This window comes from Vigna angularis, chromosome 1 (genome assembly GCF_016808095.1).
Source record: "Vigna angularis cultivar LongXiaoDou No.4 chromosome 1, ASM1680809v1, whole genome shotgun sequence".
Lineage (NCBI taxonomy): Eukaryota > Viridiplantae > Streptophyta > Magnoliopsida > Fabales > Fabaceae > Vigna > Vigna angularis.
Genome location: NC_068970.1, coordinates 25843222 through 25859861, shown reverse-complemented (window position 1 = coordinate 25859861; position 16640 = coordinate 25843222). Strand labels below are relative to the sequence as shown.

Here is a 16640-nt window from a genome sequence, read left to right as displayed (position 1 = left end):
AATTAGGCAAACCAATCACAAGATCTTTTGAAATCAATTTATTTAAATGTTGCATATGAATATGTGCAGCTATTTTATGCCATAGCCAAGGATTTTCCTCTTTAGCAACTAAACATGTTATACTATGACTAGATGCACTTTCAATATCAATCAAGTAAATGTTATTATGCCTAACACCTTGCAAAGCAATTTCAGTAGAATTTTTAAAATATACGGTGCATCTATCACTTTCAAAGGTTACCTTGAGACCCTTGTCACATAATTGACTTATGCTTAGGAGATTGTGTTTGAGACCTTCAACACATAATACGTCCTTTATAGTCAATGTGTTTCCTCCTCTAATGTCTCCAGTTCCAATGATTCTACCTTTGTTGTTATCTCCATAGGTCAAAAATCCTTGCTTCTTCTTCTCAAAAGAAATAAACTTTTTCTTGTCACCGATCATGTGTCTTGAACAACCACTGTCAAGATACCACAGTGACTTCTTTGACTTAGTAAGTTCCTACAAAACAAATTAGAGTAAGACTTTAGGTCCCCAATCTTATTATGGGTCCTTAGGGTTAGTTTATGCAAACATACATCATTTTACAATTTTAACCCATGCATATTTACCATTTGGAACACCAAAATGTTTGATGTTGCATTTGTTTGAGGTGTGACCAAGTTTCATGCAGTAAAAACAACAAGCCTCATACACTTTATTTTTCACAAAAGTCCCTTTTTCTACCCAAATTCTATGAGTTCTTATCATTTTAGACTTTTTGTGTAAATGCGTGTTTCCACTTCTAGCATTGCTTCTCTCAAAGTTTGTTTTGGCATGTGACTTAGACTTAGTTGCCTTTGCAAGTAAATTCTCAAGAATGTCAATATCAAACATATGACTTTTACACGATAGACATTCAATAGGTTGTACAACAGTATCAGATTCGGATAATTTAGTTTCCAGATTATTAACTTTGTTTCTCAAAACAACTTTGTCATCTAGTACTTTTTCATACCTCAATTTCAATTCATTATGCTCTTTCTTTAGCTTTTTATGAGCAACATCAAGTTTTTCAGATTCATTTAACAAATCAAGAAATGCCTTTTGTAAGTCAAACTCATCACTTGACTCTAAGCTAGAATCACTTACATGGCTTCCTGAATCTTCTAAGTCTGCCATTAAGCACAAATTTGATTCTTCATCTGAATCGCTTGAGCTTGAAGAACTAGAAGCATTCTCTTCCGAAACTATGTAAGCTTTCTTCTTCTTTGGAAACTTTCTTTCTTTCTTTTCTTCACTTTTCCTCTTTTTAGGACAGTCAGTCTTCACATGACCTCTTTCTCCACATCCATAACATTTAATGCTTGATGGAGATCCTTGATTTTCTTTCCTTTCTCCACGGTATTTGTCTTTTCCCTTTGCTTTCATAAATTTAGCAAACTTCTTAATCATAAGACTCATGTTTTCCTCATCGTCATCGGAATCATCGTTCTCAATTCTCTTAGAACTTTTTCCTTTTGAGATTTCAGACTTGAAGGCAAGTGTCTTTCTTTTGCCTTGATCCTCTTCTACAGTTAATCTTCTCAGCTCAAGCTCATGCTCACGAAGCTTTCCAAAGAGAATCGCCGTTGACATCTGAGTGAGGTTTTGAGACTCCGAGATGGCAGTCACCTTTGGTTGCCAAGACCTGTCTAATGATTTTAATATTTTCACATTCAATTCATCAGTGTCAAAAGTCTTACCCAAACCTATTAGGTGGTTCACAATGTGAGTGAAACGCTTTTGGACATCAGATATTGTTTCTCCAGGTTGCATTCTGAACATCTCATACTCTTGGATGAGTGTATTCTTCCTTGCACGTTTCACGTCGTCTGTACCCTCATGTGTGACTCTAAGGACCTCCCACATTTCATGTGCTGTCTTACACACTGAAATTCTATAAAATTCATCAAGTACTACAGTAGATGAAATAATATTACGAGCCTTAATATCAAATTGGGCTCTTCTATTTTCCTCAGGATCCAGTTAAAGTATGGTTTTTCTACTTCCACACCATCAACAGTTCTTTTAGGAATATAGGGACCATTTAGCACAGCTTCCCAGATGCCTCTGTCAACAGACCCCATAAAAATTTCCATTCTGACTTTCTAGAAGGCATAGTTATCACCAGTAAAAAGAGGTGGTCTATTGATGGATGCACCCTCAGCATATACTTGATTTTGATGACCGGCCATTTTCGCAAAAGTTTGAAAAAATATCAAAGCAAGCTCTGATACCAATTGTCGGAACAATCGGTACCGTTATAGAGTCGCACAGCGTAATAAAATACTCGGAAAGCGTGTTACGGTCACAAATCAAGTTATGATGGTCCGTTTTGGAAAATCAATTTTCTTAGAGAAAATTTAACAAAAAATTGATGTGCATAAAACAGTAAAGAGTGTAAGGAATAGAAAACTTGACACACTGGATTTTTATCCTGGTTCGATTCAAAAGAATCTACGTCCAGTTGTTAATCACCATAAAAAGTGATTAACGATTTCACTAAAATCAGTTTCAACAAATTACAATTAAGGGTGAATAAAAACAGAAAGATAAAACCTTCCTTCAACGAACGAACTGGAAGATGACCACCTTGCCAACTCGAAGAGAACTGCTCCGACTATCGACACACGAAACGCGAGCTTCTCCTATTCACGAGACCAGGCAAAGCACTTGAACTAGCTTTTTAGAACTTCCTCAGACACACTGTATTCTCAAAAAGCTCAGTTGTGTTCTTCTAAGAGTTTTGGAAATAACTTATATAGCCAACTGGTCTAAGTTCGCAGAGATGAATTATAACTGCCACAGATAATCGATTATTGTTAGTGATAATTGATTATTTGAGTCCGTTACAGGGTTTTTCAAAAGTGCTAATCGATTATCCTGAGGAATAATCGATTATTCCAGAGACTTTGGCAATTCTCATCAAAACTAGTGATAATCGATTATTTGGAGTAATAATCGATTATTCCAGAGCAACGAGGTTTTCCAGAAGGACTTAAGATAATCGATTATAGCTTCTAATAATTGATTAAATGCGTAACAGTTCTAGAAATACGAATTTTTCTAAGTATTACATGTTTAAGGCTTTTCCTAATACATTTATAATCTACAAAGTGCTTTTAAAACAGTTATCACAATCTATCGTCTTTCAGCATCATCAAAATTATTTATCTTTAATTTTACTAATGCTCCTCATTGGTAACACCAGAAATACCGAAACTTAAAAAGAACGAATGAGTTTACTTACCCACTTCACACAACAACTAGATTGATGGAAAAGAACTTCTTGCCATCGAGAAAGAACTCATACACAGCCTAGGTGATGATCAGAAGAAGGATAAAGTGAGGATTTTTAGAGAGAAGAAGGAGGATTGTAGAGAGAAGGAGGAGAAATTCAGAATTCTGGAGAGGAGAGATGCATGCAAAAGTGACTCAACGTTTAAAAATTTTGCTTATATACTACCGTCGCCAACCAGATACACACATATATCTTCCACTTTCTGAATTTTTTAAACCCTCACACTAACCTCTGGATTCCACTAAAAACTGAATTTAATAGTTATCACATTAAACAACATAAATAATTTAAATACTAATTTGATACATCTACAAAATTTAACATAATTAGAATTTAGAATAAAAAAACAATATTTTTTTATTATTTAAAATTTGAGAACTAAATTATATTAAAGTTTACCATAAAAACATATTTTAATATCACATGTATAACTAAAAATATATTTAATCATATAATTAATTATAACCTTACACACGTTAACCATCAACCTTTACTATTACTATTTAGACTTAATTAATAATTTAATTTTCAAAATTAAATTCTTTATTATTACATTTGTTTTTCACTTATTTGAGTTCTTCACAAAAAAAACTTAATATAATATCTTATGTTAAATTGTCATTAACATTATTTAAATTGTTATGTGTAATATAAAAAATGATTTAGATTTTGACATAGATCCAAATTTTGATATGTAACACTTTTAAACAACATTAACATTAATATAACAAAAAAATCATATTGAATTTTTTTTTGAGAAAAATAAAATTCAATGAAATAGAAAAATATAAAAAAAATATAAACACAAAAAGCAAGTTACTAAGTAAATATAGTATTTTACTTACATAACTTATAAAAGTTAATATTGAAATTTAAGTTAATATTGAAATTTGAAAGGAAGTTAATATTGCCATTTTAGTATAATTTCATTATAAAATAACAAAAATAGTAAAATACTGTAATTTAAAAAGAAAATATATATCGAGTTTGAGCAAGTAGTGCCATTTCCACAACTTCAAAACAAATGTATCATGAAACAATTTTATTGTGGAAGAACTTAAGTAATTCCAAGTCATCAGTACTTCTTTTACTGCTTCAAACAACTTTAATCAAGCTTAATCACAAATTTTATAAACAAAAAGAAATATCGTTACATGTTAACACAATTTCAATTTTGTAATAAAATAAATTTACCATGTCATCTTAAACTATGATAACTTCAATTTTTTTAAATAAATCATCATAACTTAAAACAACTTCAACTAATCTACAATAAAATCGATTAACATAACATAACTTCTTATTTTCTTATCTTGAAGTCATGTCAAGTCAACACAACTTGTCTATACTTAAAATTTTAAAACTTATATACCATTTCTGTAATTTCATGAAATTACACCAAAATAATTTTAAAAAAAATTCTTAATGGTCGTGTTTTCACACCAATGCACCCTCTTCTTCCTCCGGTGCTCGACACATGCATGATGGTGCCAAAGAATTTTTCCCTACGTTACAAAAATTCTATTTTAGTTCTAAATCTAAAATGTTAATTTTTTGCCCATTGATGTAAAAAATAAAATCATCTACATCTATAGTAAAATTATACATGTATGCATCCATAAATACATCTTATTTGTTAAATTTCAATAAAATTATTCTTTAAAATAAAAATTCAAATAATTTTTTTTTAGGTTTAATACCTATTTTGGTTCCTCGATTTGTAGGGTTTTTTTTTTAAAGTTCATTAACATCCTACTTTTCACAAAAACAGTTTAAGTGGATCTTTTTTGCTTACGGCGTTAAAATACTAACGGCAAAATTGCTCTGCTGGCCAAAATTAGATGACCTGTCCAATTAGTTGACAAGTTCAGCCAATAAGAGAGTGCCACGTGGTAGTCCTCTTTTCACTCAAAAGCTTTATCACACTTCTTCATCTTCATCATTAACCAATCATACTGTAATTCAGTTGCCAAGAAACAAAAAAGAAAAGTGAGGGAGAAAAACCTTCAGAGGGTGAAGACCAGCTTTGAGTTCATGAGATTGTTGTTCTTCAGTTTCTTTGCTGCTTGAATCAAGTGTCGACGTTAACTGAGAAGAAGAATCTAATGTTTGATGAGCGTTTTCGGGATTATTAGTGTTGTTATTCTCTGATTCCTTCTTCTTCGTTGTGAAATCCATAATCACACGCCAAACCCTAATCCCCTTTTCCTCTCTTCCCAAACCCTAATCCCTAATTGCACATTGCTTCAGAAATAATTTAACGTATTTTTATTTATGTTTATATTTAATTTTGTTTTACTGGGATAAAAAATCTCACTATCTTCCAATCTCAGTGTTTCGTCGCCCCGTACGTCAATGCTCTCTCCGCGCTACTGTGCCCTTCTCGCACTCAAAACAAACAAACAATTTAGAAATACACTGCAGGGAGGGGCAAAAAATCCCTCCGGGAGCTTCGATGAGTTGAAGTAAATGTCTTCTAATGGGTTGACGTTGTCAAAGAAGGTGTCAATGTCATAGGAAGGTTTGCATTTGGCATCGAGGATGGAGGCATGGTGTTAGAGTTTGGCGAAGAGGAGGGAGACGATGTGCAACGACGAAGGAAGGAGAGAGAGTAGCGAAAAGAGGGAAAAACCGAGAAGGTCACGTAGTAATAAATTGTACAGCTAATTCAGTTTCGCCAAATAAGCAACTCTACAGTTAATCTTTCTAACGCCGTAAGCAAAAAAGACTAACGTGCACCGTTTTTACGAAAAGTAAGATGTTAGTGAACTTTAAAAAAAAAAAAAGGACAACTTTGAACAAATCCTACAAATCGATGAATCAAAATAGATATTAAACCTTTTTTTTACTTTAAGTGAAAATAAAACTATATTTTAACGAATTAATAGGAAAAGAGGTAAACTTTTAAAATTTTAATTAAAGTGTTAAAAAATAAAAAATAGAAATAAATTTAATCTTTTCAAAATTCATTTGTTTTTGCACCCAAACACATTTCATATCTAATAATTGCATGAAGTAAAAGAGTCTGAGAAAAAATAACCACATTAAGTTATCTTTTTCTTGTTGGGATTTGTAGTATAATTTCCTCCCAGAGGTGATCAAGTAGAATGGTTTAACAGACTGGCATGACACTTCATTAACTTCCATTGCATATAGATATAACCAAGCAGTTTATATTTTCCTTAGGTAACAACTACGACCAAGAAGATCCCTTATATTCTCTCATCTCTGCAAAACACAACAATCCCTCATCTACTGATTGCTGCCAGCAGAAGTACAGTTCTGCAATAACTAATTTTTTGGTGAAGCCCCCATAAAAATTGGTCAAAATATTTCCGAAAGTGGAAAAGTATCATAGCCATAAGGAAGAAAGGCAAGCAGGGAACTCCTTCCCCAGTTCAGCAAGGAAAAAAAATTCAGTGGTTGATTCCCTACCTCAAGTATGCATGTCAAATTTATGATCGTAAGCATCAAATCCGAAACAAAACCAGAATTCAACCTTTCACAAGTACAGTTTTTTTCCATCAGCTTTTCCTAAGACAGGTTAAAAGCTTGACTAACAGGGGCACGGACGAGCAGTCTCTAGCAATATAAGTCACCAATGATCTAGCGGAACATGTGGAGCAATTATAATCAAATGAACATCTACTGCAAGCATGTTGACAGAAAGAAGATATATATACATTTAAATATTTTAACGTGTACAGATTAGAAGGATCATTGAAGTACCCATTGCTCTTCAGAGAAGAATATTTACAAACCATGACAAAACTTGTCACTGTGGTAGTAAAAAATATTACCTTTCAGTGGGTTGATGGGCAATCAATAATTTTACCATGCATTGTTTCTACTTTCTTCCAACATAGGATCCCAACTTAGACAAATCTGGAATCCAGAATGACAACTCAGATGATCCAGTAGCAAACATTAGACTTCCAGGAGCCCACTTTATTACAGGAGGTCCGGTATCAGAAGTTGCACTCCTCCAACTTGCAACCTAGACAAGGCAAAAAGAATTAACATTGGAATTAAAAAGTTCAAATTTCACACACAACTTGCCAGGCTTCAAAATAATGTATTCTGTTATTTCTATACAATAAAACAGACTCAGAAAGTAAAATGGACAAATACTAAAGAATTATTAACAAATATAACCGGCTCCTATCCCATTAAAAGTTATGACTTAATGTGTACTGTAGGCACAAATGAAGGAAAAAGGAGACAGTTATTGAAAAGAGATTAGTTGTCTAGTGAGATCTAATGTCAACTAAAAAGAAAGAAAAAGTCCTGTAAAAACTGCTTTTTTATGTATTCTGATATGTAGGAGTAGATTCGCCTAGTTTGAAACTATATTTCAATATTCTCTAGTACTCTTTTTTGCAATCTATATATTATATACTATATCTGACAATATACTCACGCAAGCATAGTCATTTAGAGGTAATAAGTAAATTATTATAAGTTGCTATAATAGATTATGGGTGTTTTCTTCTGCTTAATTTCATGTCAAGACTAATCTCACTCCATTATTATCAGTTTGCAATTAGGAAATAAATTACTGTATTCACAATCAAATGGTAGAACATTCTGAAAAATGAAACAGGAATAACATGATAGTAAAGTTGAAAGCATATCATCCTGATAGGACAAAAACTATATTAACAGTTATTAAATTATTATCCAAACAAAAATATGTACAGAAAATAGCTATATTATGACAAAGAAAGGATATAGCTTATCATACTTCTTTGCCACTTCGAACACTCCATGCATAGATGCTTCCATCCCCAGAACCTGTCAAAGAATCGAAGTTAAGCATAACAAACCAGCACAGGCAGTAAGAAGCAACCAACAGGATCACATAAATAGGAAAAAAAATTGAAAATACAAGACAGAAAAACGGCACCATGATGCATGCATTTTAAAATAATCATAACCAATCCAAATCTTTCTTCCAAAAAGCTATTTTAGGAAGAAAAAACAGTGTAATAAAGATCTAAATGTCCAAATAATAAGTATACCAAATGAATAACGATCACAAGTTCTTGGAATGATCTGAAAATGCTTACCAGATATTACAAACATTCCCTCGGGGCTGAAAGAAGCTTCTAATGTGGAGTTGCATGAGACAGGCGTGACATTATATGTGGATAACTATGTAAATGTAATGAGAGAAAAAATCACACACAACCTTTCAATTCAAAGCACAATAAATTAAGTGAAACAAGGAAAGATACTGACAAGTGTGCCGCGAAATGAGTCAAGCACGTGAATATGCCCATCTGCTGTTGTTAAAAGAATGAGACTCCCATCATTACTAAATTTCACAACATTTGCATCAGAAGTATCTCCCCCAACGGAAAATATCTCAAAGGGACCCTGTAGCAGGTGAAATTCACCATATTAGATTATAACTGTATGTCACAATTAACAGATAACAAAAGCCAAGCTTTATACATATTCGTATTCTCATTTTGAATTTGCAAACCTTTTCATACTTGCGAGCATCAAACATTCTTACAAATCCTCCAAAGGCAACTGCAAAGACAAGTCCTTGATCGTCATATGATATAGCAGGTCTTCCTTTTACACGTAACAGTCCCTATTTATTTTTAATGTAAGAAGCCCCTATAAAAGTTATATGACGTATAATAAACAAAAGGACATAAAATAAGCAAGTAACTGCATGAACATGACACTACCTGGCATTTTTCAGCCCTTTGATCCCATAGTAAAACAGTTCTATCTAGAGAACCAGATATAAAGCAGTCCTTCCGAGAGCACAAGCTTAGCGACACCACCCTGGCAAAAAGCTGATATTCTTTTAGAACAATCAAATGGAATGAACATGTGTATTGTATTATATGATATGAGATTTAAATGTATATATTATAAAATGATAGATACCAAACCTGTCATGGTGACCTTTGAAATATCGCAAATACTTGTTATCATGCAACGATAGAAGCCGCAAAGATTCTGGATTTATGGAAAATTTTTAGTGAGTATACAAAATTTACTGCCGATGCCAAGTTCATTGAAGATGAAAGCAAGAGACACACCATCCCAACCATTTTTTGAAGAGTATATGACTGTTGTAGGATGAGATGTGAAGCAAACGAGATCAACCCCATACTTTTTGCTATTAATTGTCTTCAAACAACTGATGGCAAATATGTTGAAGCACACATGTAGATTAGTTACAAAAACGGAAGGATGACAAGAAACTTCAAAGAATCAAATAACATGATTAAATTTGCTACAGTACATGTTAACCATTTAGCTGTAAATGATGGAACAATTTGTAGTTGTCAAATTACATCTGTGTCATTTATAAATGTTAATAAACCCAATCTATTGAAAGTATTTGTCACATCAAATCAACTAATGATGCAATCTTCTTAAATCATACTAGAGATGTAAATCGATATGAGAATGCAACAATGTCAATAAACTTCAGGATAAAAAGATTGTATCTAATCATTCATTCAATTGTCTATATAATTAGAGCTACAGATAAAATGGGGCTTACGTTCCACTGGTAACCTCATACAGTCGAATGGATTCATCATCACTAGCAGTCACTAGATAACTGGATGCCCTGTGAAAGTCCAAGGAACTAATTCTACCATTCTGAAAAACATATGCACACAAAAATTAAGGAAAAGAGTACAATGAAAAACAAATTTGAGGTTGCCAAATCCCAAAACATAAGAAACACTGCCCTGATCTAAAATAAGAACAGAAAACGTAATGGTAGAATTGCTTACATAGTCTTTGAAGGCCATTCCTACTTCCATACTCTGAAGAATTTCTTCGCTGAGCTCCAAAGACACCTTCTCTTCTCTCTCAGTTTGTGTCCCTACGAACACTCAAAGCGTAAGAAAATCAAGGGAAAAGGAAAATAAAGCAGAGAAAAAATATAACATCAAAACCCAATAACAATTTTGAAATACCTCCCATCGTTTTGCTAAATTTTGCCTTAGTTGAAGAAGACTGAGGGGAATAAGATTGTGACTGTGCCCGTTCAAAAATTGGAAGAAACCTTACTCCAGCACCTACACAGTGTTTGCATTGCATATGAAATAATAGGGAGAACAGAAAACAACATGGAAAGACATAAGACTGTGAGCAAGGTAGGCTAGCATGTAGAAAATCAGACGAGTTTACGTTCCCACACCCTTGAAACCTAATTAATTCTAAACCTAGTTAATTCATAAGTAGAATTATTTTCTAGTAGGTTCGTGAGAACTGGAACAAACTCGCCATAAGACCAAATTCTTTTTTATAAACTTGCATATTTTTTGTCATTAACCAAAATAAATTCCTTCAAGTACTTCTTTTTTTCATAGTATCTGTATACTTTATGTTTTTCTTTGAAGATTATTTTCCATCAATATACCCAATTTCAATGGTTTATTATTAGAGGTACTAACTCGATAGGATGCTACGAAGCTTAGGAAGAATATACACATATGATACATAGATGTGTTAAGAGTTAAATCTCTTGATTGGTTTAAATCGTAAACTAATCTTATGAGAATCTTGAAGAAAACCAAATCAATCACTAGAAAAACATGTGATTAAAAATAAGTAAAGAACTATTAATTTATTTAAAAAACAATTAAGATGTATATAATAGAATTGAAGTGTTCTACCCAATAAAATCGAGATGGAGTACACATGAACGAAATAATGAAAAGTAAACTGCATAATTATGAATAAAATTGAAATAGATGACAAATGATGGAATAACTTCCAAAATGGTTAAATAAGTAAAATCCTTGTTTTGGACCCCATAAACACTTACACACTTCTATATTCCAATTTTTTTATTTTTCTAGTATGTAAATAAATTGCGAAAATAGTCCAAGTAATAAAAGCCCAAGTTTCCTTTGGATCCCAATTCCAATATGATCCCCATGCCTCATTAGCCCATACTGCTCGTGATATATTATCTATTGTTAAAAAGATCCCAATGATACATACATACATACATATACATACATATATATATATATATATACACTTCATTTTCTTCTACAAAAAGGTGGAAATTTTATAATACCATATACATAGTTTAACTCTTAAATCGTTGTCACAAACACATGGGAAAAAGTTGTATTGAAAGTTTGAAAGCTGTAAGATTTCAAACTTCACAAATAAGAGATACTTTATTTGAATTAGCTGAAGCTAGTAATGATCCTAAAATAAAAAGTGAAATTGATTGTTTAGTAACTTATGAGATAGAAAACTTTGAATTTTTGTTAGGCTTGAATATTTGGCATAACATTTTATTAGCAGCTAACTCAGTTAGTAAGAATTTACAATCAAAAGGTATGTGCATTGATGAAACTATTGAACAGCTAAAAGGTCTTCTTTCATTTTTTGAAAAGTATAGAGAAATTATAGGATTGGAAAATGATAAACCAATCGACATTGTTAATTTAAAAAGAATAGATTTTTTCCAAATGCATATATAGCTTATAGAATAATGTTAACAATTAAAATATCATTTGTTCCAGTCAAAAGGAGATTTTCAAAGCTGAAGATAATAAAAACTTATTTAAGATCAGCGATGTCTCAACAAAGATTAAACGAATTTGCTACATATAACATCTCCACTAGGCAGAGTGATGACATATTAGCAAGAAAAGAAACTTTATATTTTCAGGAATTTTTCGCCTTCCACAAAGTTTATTCCCAAAATGATATCATCAATACAAAGTTCCAAACTACAAAAAATTAGCATATCAACATTCTTTTACCATCCAATACACACACAAAAAAGATGGAAAGAGTGCACACAAAATCGTATAGGTGAAACTATGGAAGTAGTTCCTGACTCTGCTATGTGTGATATGAGTGTTTTTGTGGACCTAACTATATAGGTGATATAATAGCTAAACCAGCTGTTGTAAACACTTAGGCCATGTTCTTTTGAGTGGATTTGAGAGGATGGATTTGAGGGGATTTGAGAGGATTTGAAGATAATTTTTTTTGTCGTTTATTTGAGTGAATTTGGAGATAAATGAGAGTGAATTTAGAAATAAAATTTGTGAGAATTAGTATAGAATTGTATTGACATGACAAATTAAAAAAAATTATTTCCAAATTCACTTTTATTTACCTTCAAATTCACTCAAATAAACGACAAAAAAAATTATCTTTAAATCTTCTCAAATCCTCTCAAATCTATCCTCTCAAATCTACTCAAAAGAACAGGGCCTTAGTATTGCAGGTTCTTTGTCAGCATTTGTTGTAACTAACTTACTGAAGTCAATTATGCTAAGCTTCTTCCACTTAGCTAGATCTATAGTGCGGTCTGCAAGGCTTTACGTCTGTATAAAAACTAAAATATGTACTTCAAACAGGTAATGCAAGAAACCATTTTCACTTTATACAAATTCTATTCTCTTCTCTTTCTCAGTTCTATATTATTGTCTTCAAGGTACCTTTCTCTTTTTGTATTTTCTGATAATGATGCTTTAAATATTTTTATTGATTTGTTTTCTCTCGAGTTCTTCATACCATTTTATGACTTCTTCATTTCGACTTGTTGCAGAGGAGGGGAAATCTAAATGCTCTAGGGTGAATCTTGATGAGATCTCAAATACCTACGTTAGAGGTGTACACGTTGGTCCTTACAATTCACTTATTTTTTTCTTCAGCCATCACGAGTCCCAAATTTTAATTGTATTGGTTGTTTCCCTATAGCAGTAAATGTGAGCTTTTTTACTTTTTACTTTATTCTTATCTATGAAAGTATTTTTGCTTTTTATACGATAATTATTTTCATACTGATATAAAATCGAGTTAACATCAGGATGCATATGTTTCTTTATTAGGATTAATTTAAGTTTAGTTACTTAACAGTATCTTTATTGAAGTGGTACAGGCATGAACTTCTTGAAAATTCTGGCATTTTGTACCAACCCTGTAAGTTTAAAACTATTGTTAAAAGTATACACACCTTATTGCATGGATAACACTTTCTCTAAAACAGAACCAAGCATGAATAACGGGACATAGAAATAGACAGAAAAGACACTTTCTCTTACTGAACTGAAACATTGAAACAGGCAGAGAAACCCATTGCCAAAACAAACTCTGCACATTGTATAACACAAATTGTATACCGATTCACCAAATCTTACTCAGACAACAAAATAAAACCTAAACCCTAAATTATAGACAGAAAATGAAAAGTAATAAAATCAATTTAAAAAAAATTAACCAAAACAAGAGGAAAACCCTAAATTGCATAGCTCAGTGTGAAAGATACTAACCTGTATTCACTATTCAAGAACTTAACCTCTGGTGTTGAGAGGAAGATGAACAGAAGTGAGACGGTGGTGTTGAGAGGGAGGAGACGCACAAAAGTGAGGCGGTATGGTAGTGTTGGGAGGTAGAGCACAGAAGTGAGGCGGTGCAGTAGTGTTGAGAAGTGGTACCTCCTTATCAACAATTATATATATATATATATATATATATATATATATATATATATATATATATATATATAAACTTCCGTAACTATTGGAAATCATGCAATACAAATTCATCTTTTATAACGGATGCATATTCACATAAAAGCTCACAATCAATTTTATTGTGATTTGATGTTCATGTTTATGAATACTAAACAACAATTATTTTATTACTTAATATACAATTCTTATGAGGAGAAAATTATAAACTCTCATGTGTAAATTTTACAAGCATAAAAATATAATTCACATCATGACATAAAATTAACAAAGTCTCTAATTTTCAATGTTGTTGTTGAAATTAAAGATTTTAATTTTTTATACAAATTTTTAGTATAATGTATAACCTAGGTTAAGTCACAGTGACACATCAAATTGTATTCAATTTTTAATATTCATGTATTAAAAAGAAAAATTAAATTGAAATAGTGATTGAAACAAAATTTAAATTATAATACTAATTGACACAAAATTACAATGTAATCGCGATCAAAAACAAATTAAGAGGAGAGGAGAGGTTAATTCATATTAAAAACTAAATAATTCTTATTGTCAAATTTCTCTAAAAAATTCATATCCAAATTTAAATATTTAACGGATTTAATTAATTGAGTAACAATTATACGAATTAAATCAAAATATTATTCAATTTAATTTGTACATAGATATCAAATTAGGATTCAATCAATTCTTAATTTCATTTCTAAAATCAAAAACACAAATTATAACTATAAAGTAAAATTCCGAAATTAGAGAGAAAATAAGTTGAAACATTAAATAACTGATGCAAAACTCAATTCAAATTTTGTTATCTTTAATTATGTGAATTTATTCTTAAGAATTAGTTCTCCATTGATAAAGAAAGGAGAAAATGTTAATGAAAGAAGATGAGTCAATTTCATAAATTGAGAGAAATAAAAAGAAAAGGAGGCCATTTATGAAACTAAAAACTAAAAAAATATTTTTTGGTCAGTAAAAATTTAGGCTAAATATATTCTATTAAGTCTAAAGTAAACATGGACCTAAATGCCTACTCTAACTAAATTCATAAATCCTAAATTTTTTTGAAACTAATGCAATTAAAATCAGTCAAAAGTAAAATCTATGTAAAAAATGATGCTCAAAACATCGAGTACAAAATTAAAACAAATCTAAATTGAACCCAATTTATTGCTGCTGAAATGAAATGAGTTAACAACTTAAAATAAATCATATGAAAAGTGTTTTTAATGTATAATAAATCTATAAACGTGTTCACATAATTAGTCAATGTACCAGGGAGTGTCGGACGCCGTACGGAAGGATGCCCACGTAGATGGCCGTCCGCCCAATCTAGTGCCCCAAGTCATCCATAGGGCCAACGACCGTCCGCCTTCCCCGATGTCGAAGGCTTGGAAGATTACCTCGTAAATGTGAAGGATCGAATAGGTAAGGCGGACGCCCGTATCACGTGGGCGGACGCCCGTATCTCACTGACCGGCCAAATCACTAATCATTATGGCTTAGGTAAATTAACCTGGTTTAGAGGTAAGTAGAAATTAGAAGCTATTGGGCTATGTTGGGCCGTGATTAACTTTTCACTAATCCCAAGCCCATAGCAAAAACTATAAATACAGGTTCACGGTGAGTAGTAGATAGGTTACATTGAATGCACATTTATTACTATCCCCTGAGAAAAGCCATTGCTCTGAAACTAACTTTGGCATCGGAGAATCTTTTGTAGGTCTCCACCCCTCAGGATCAAGAGGAGAGTCAAGACTTGAGGAGAAGATCCGCCACTGAGACAAGATTGCAGGAGAATTTGGAGGTTTGGAACAGCACAGCCCTACACATCCGAAACAGTCACCTATACCAAATAACGTAATTGGGTTTAATAAGAATACTAAATTCAACCATTCATTTATATGATATTATTGGTGAATACACGCTTGAAAATAACAATCATTATCCACTACAACTTCCAAAATAAAATCTCCTTGTATACTTTTTATTCATGATCTTCAACCATAATTTATTACTTTAACGGAGATCCCATACCATCTTACCTATGATACTAATAATCATGTCTCCAGCCTTACATAGGTCAAGTGATGTAATCCTTAAAAGGATGAGAGGATTGTGATAAACTTAAAAAGATGTTGCAAAAGAAAAACTCGATTGAAGAACATTAAAAGGTTGTAGAAGCATGTGTTCCATTCATTTTCAGTGTTCGGGTATAAGAACAAACTTAGTGTTCTAGTGTCCAAACATATGAGTAAAATTGACGATCCAGTAGTCTTAAGTACAAGATCAACTTGGTGTTCTTGTGCCGAGTACAAAAATACTACAATAAAAAACCATAAAAGGTGGCAACAACAAAAGACCAAGAGGTTGCAATGATAAAAGACCAGGAGGTGCCAATCAAAAAAGAGCACAAAGGTGGCAATGAGAAATGACCATAAAGGTGGCATCCAAGTTACTTAAGCAGCACCAAAAGCCTCCAAGCATGGCACTATAAGCCCTCCAAGCGAGACATTAAAAGTCCTCCACACGAGGCACTAAATTCCTTCAAACAAGGCACCATAAGTCCTCAAGGCGAGACACCAAGGTACTTCACCATGTAACTTTCATAAAAAAGACCTACAGACAAGCCATCGTGCTACTTCGCTAAGAAAACCGAGTTACTTCATCAAGTAACCAATTAAAAGCCCTTCGGGTAAGGCAAGACATCAAGTCATTCAAACAAAATAAAAGAAAAAAACACTAAGTTTTTCTAGTAAAAGTGAACAATTCATTAGACAATGTATAAGATAAGCTCGGCGTCCCAGTACCTAGACTAGGGAGACTT

The 16640-nt window shown here is 32.2% G+C and overlaps 1 protein-coding gene across 3 annotated transcripts; it reads right to left on the bottom strand.

Moving 5' to 3' along the window:
• Positions 1-6816: 6816 nt before the first annotated feature.
• LOC108323786 (protein ANTHESIS POMOTING FACTOR 1) lies at positions 6817-13788 on the bottom strand. 3 transcript variants are annotated; one of them, XM_052874471.1, is made up of 13 exons: positions 13613-13782; positions 10280-10381; positions 10094-10185; positions 9856-9956; positions 9386-9486; positions 9236-9302; positions 9026-9125; positions 8812-8925; positions 8565-8702; positions 8393-8477; positions 8068-8117; positions 7124-7320; positions 6817-6929 (listed from the first exon to the last, which is right to left on the bottom strand). In XM_052874471.1, the coding sequence occupies exons 2-12, from the start codon at positions 10284-10286 to the stop codon at positions 7171-7173; spliced, it is 1005 nt and encodes a 334-aa protein (XP_052730431.1). In that variant the 5' UTR covers positions 10287-10381; positions 13613-13782; the 3' UTR covers positions 6817-6929; positions 7124-7170. The 3 variants fall into 3 exon arrangements, with proteins under 3 accessions (XP_052730431.1, XP_052730432.1, XP_017412022.1); XM_052874472.1 differs by lacking the exon at positions 6817-6929 and adding an exon at positions 13198-13260 and having other exon boundaries at positions 6983-7320; XM_017556533.2 differs by lacking the exon at positions 6817-6929 and having other exon boundaries at positions 6983-7320; positions 13613-13788.
• Positions 13789-16640: the final 2852 nt, after the last annotated feature.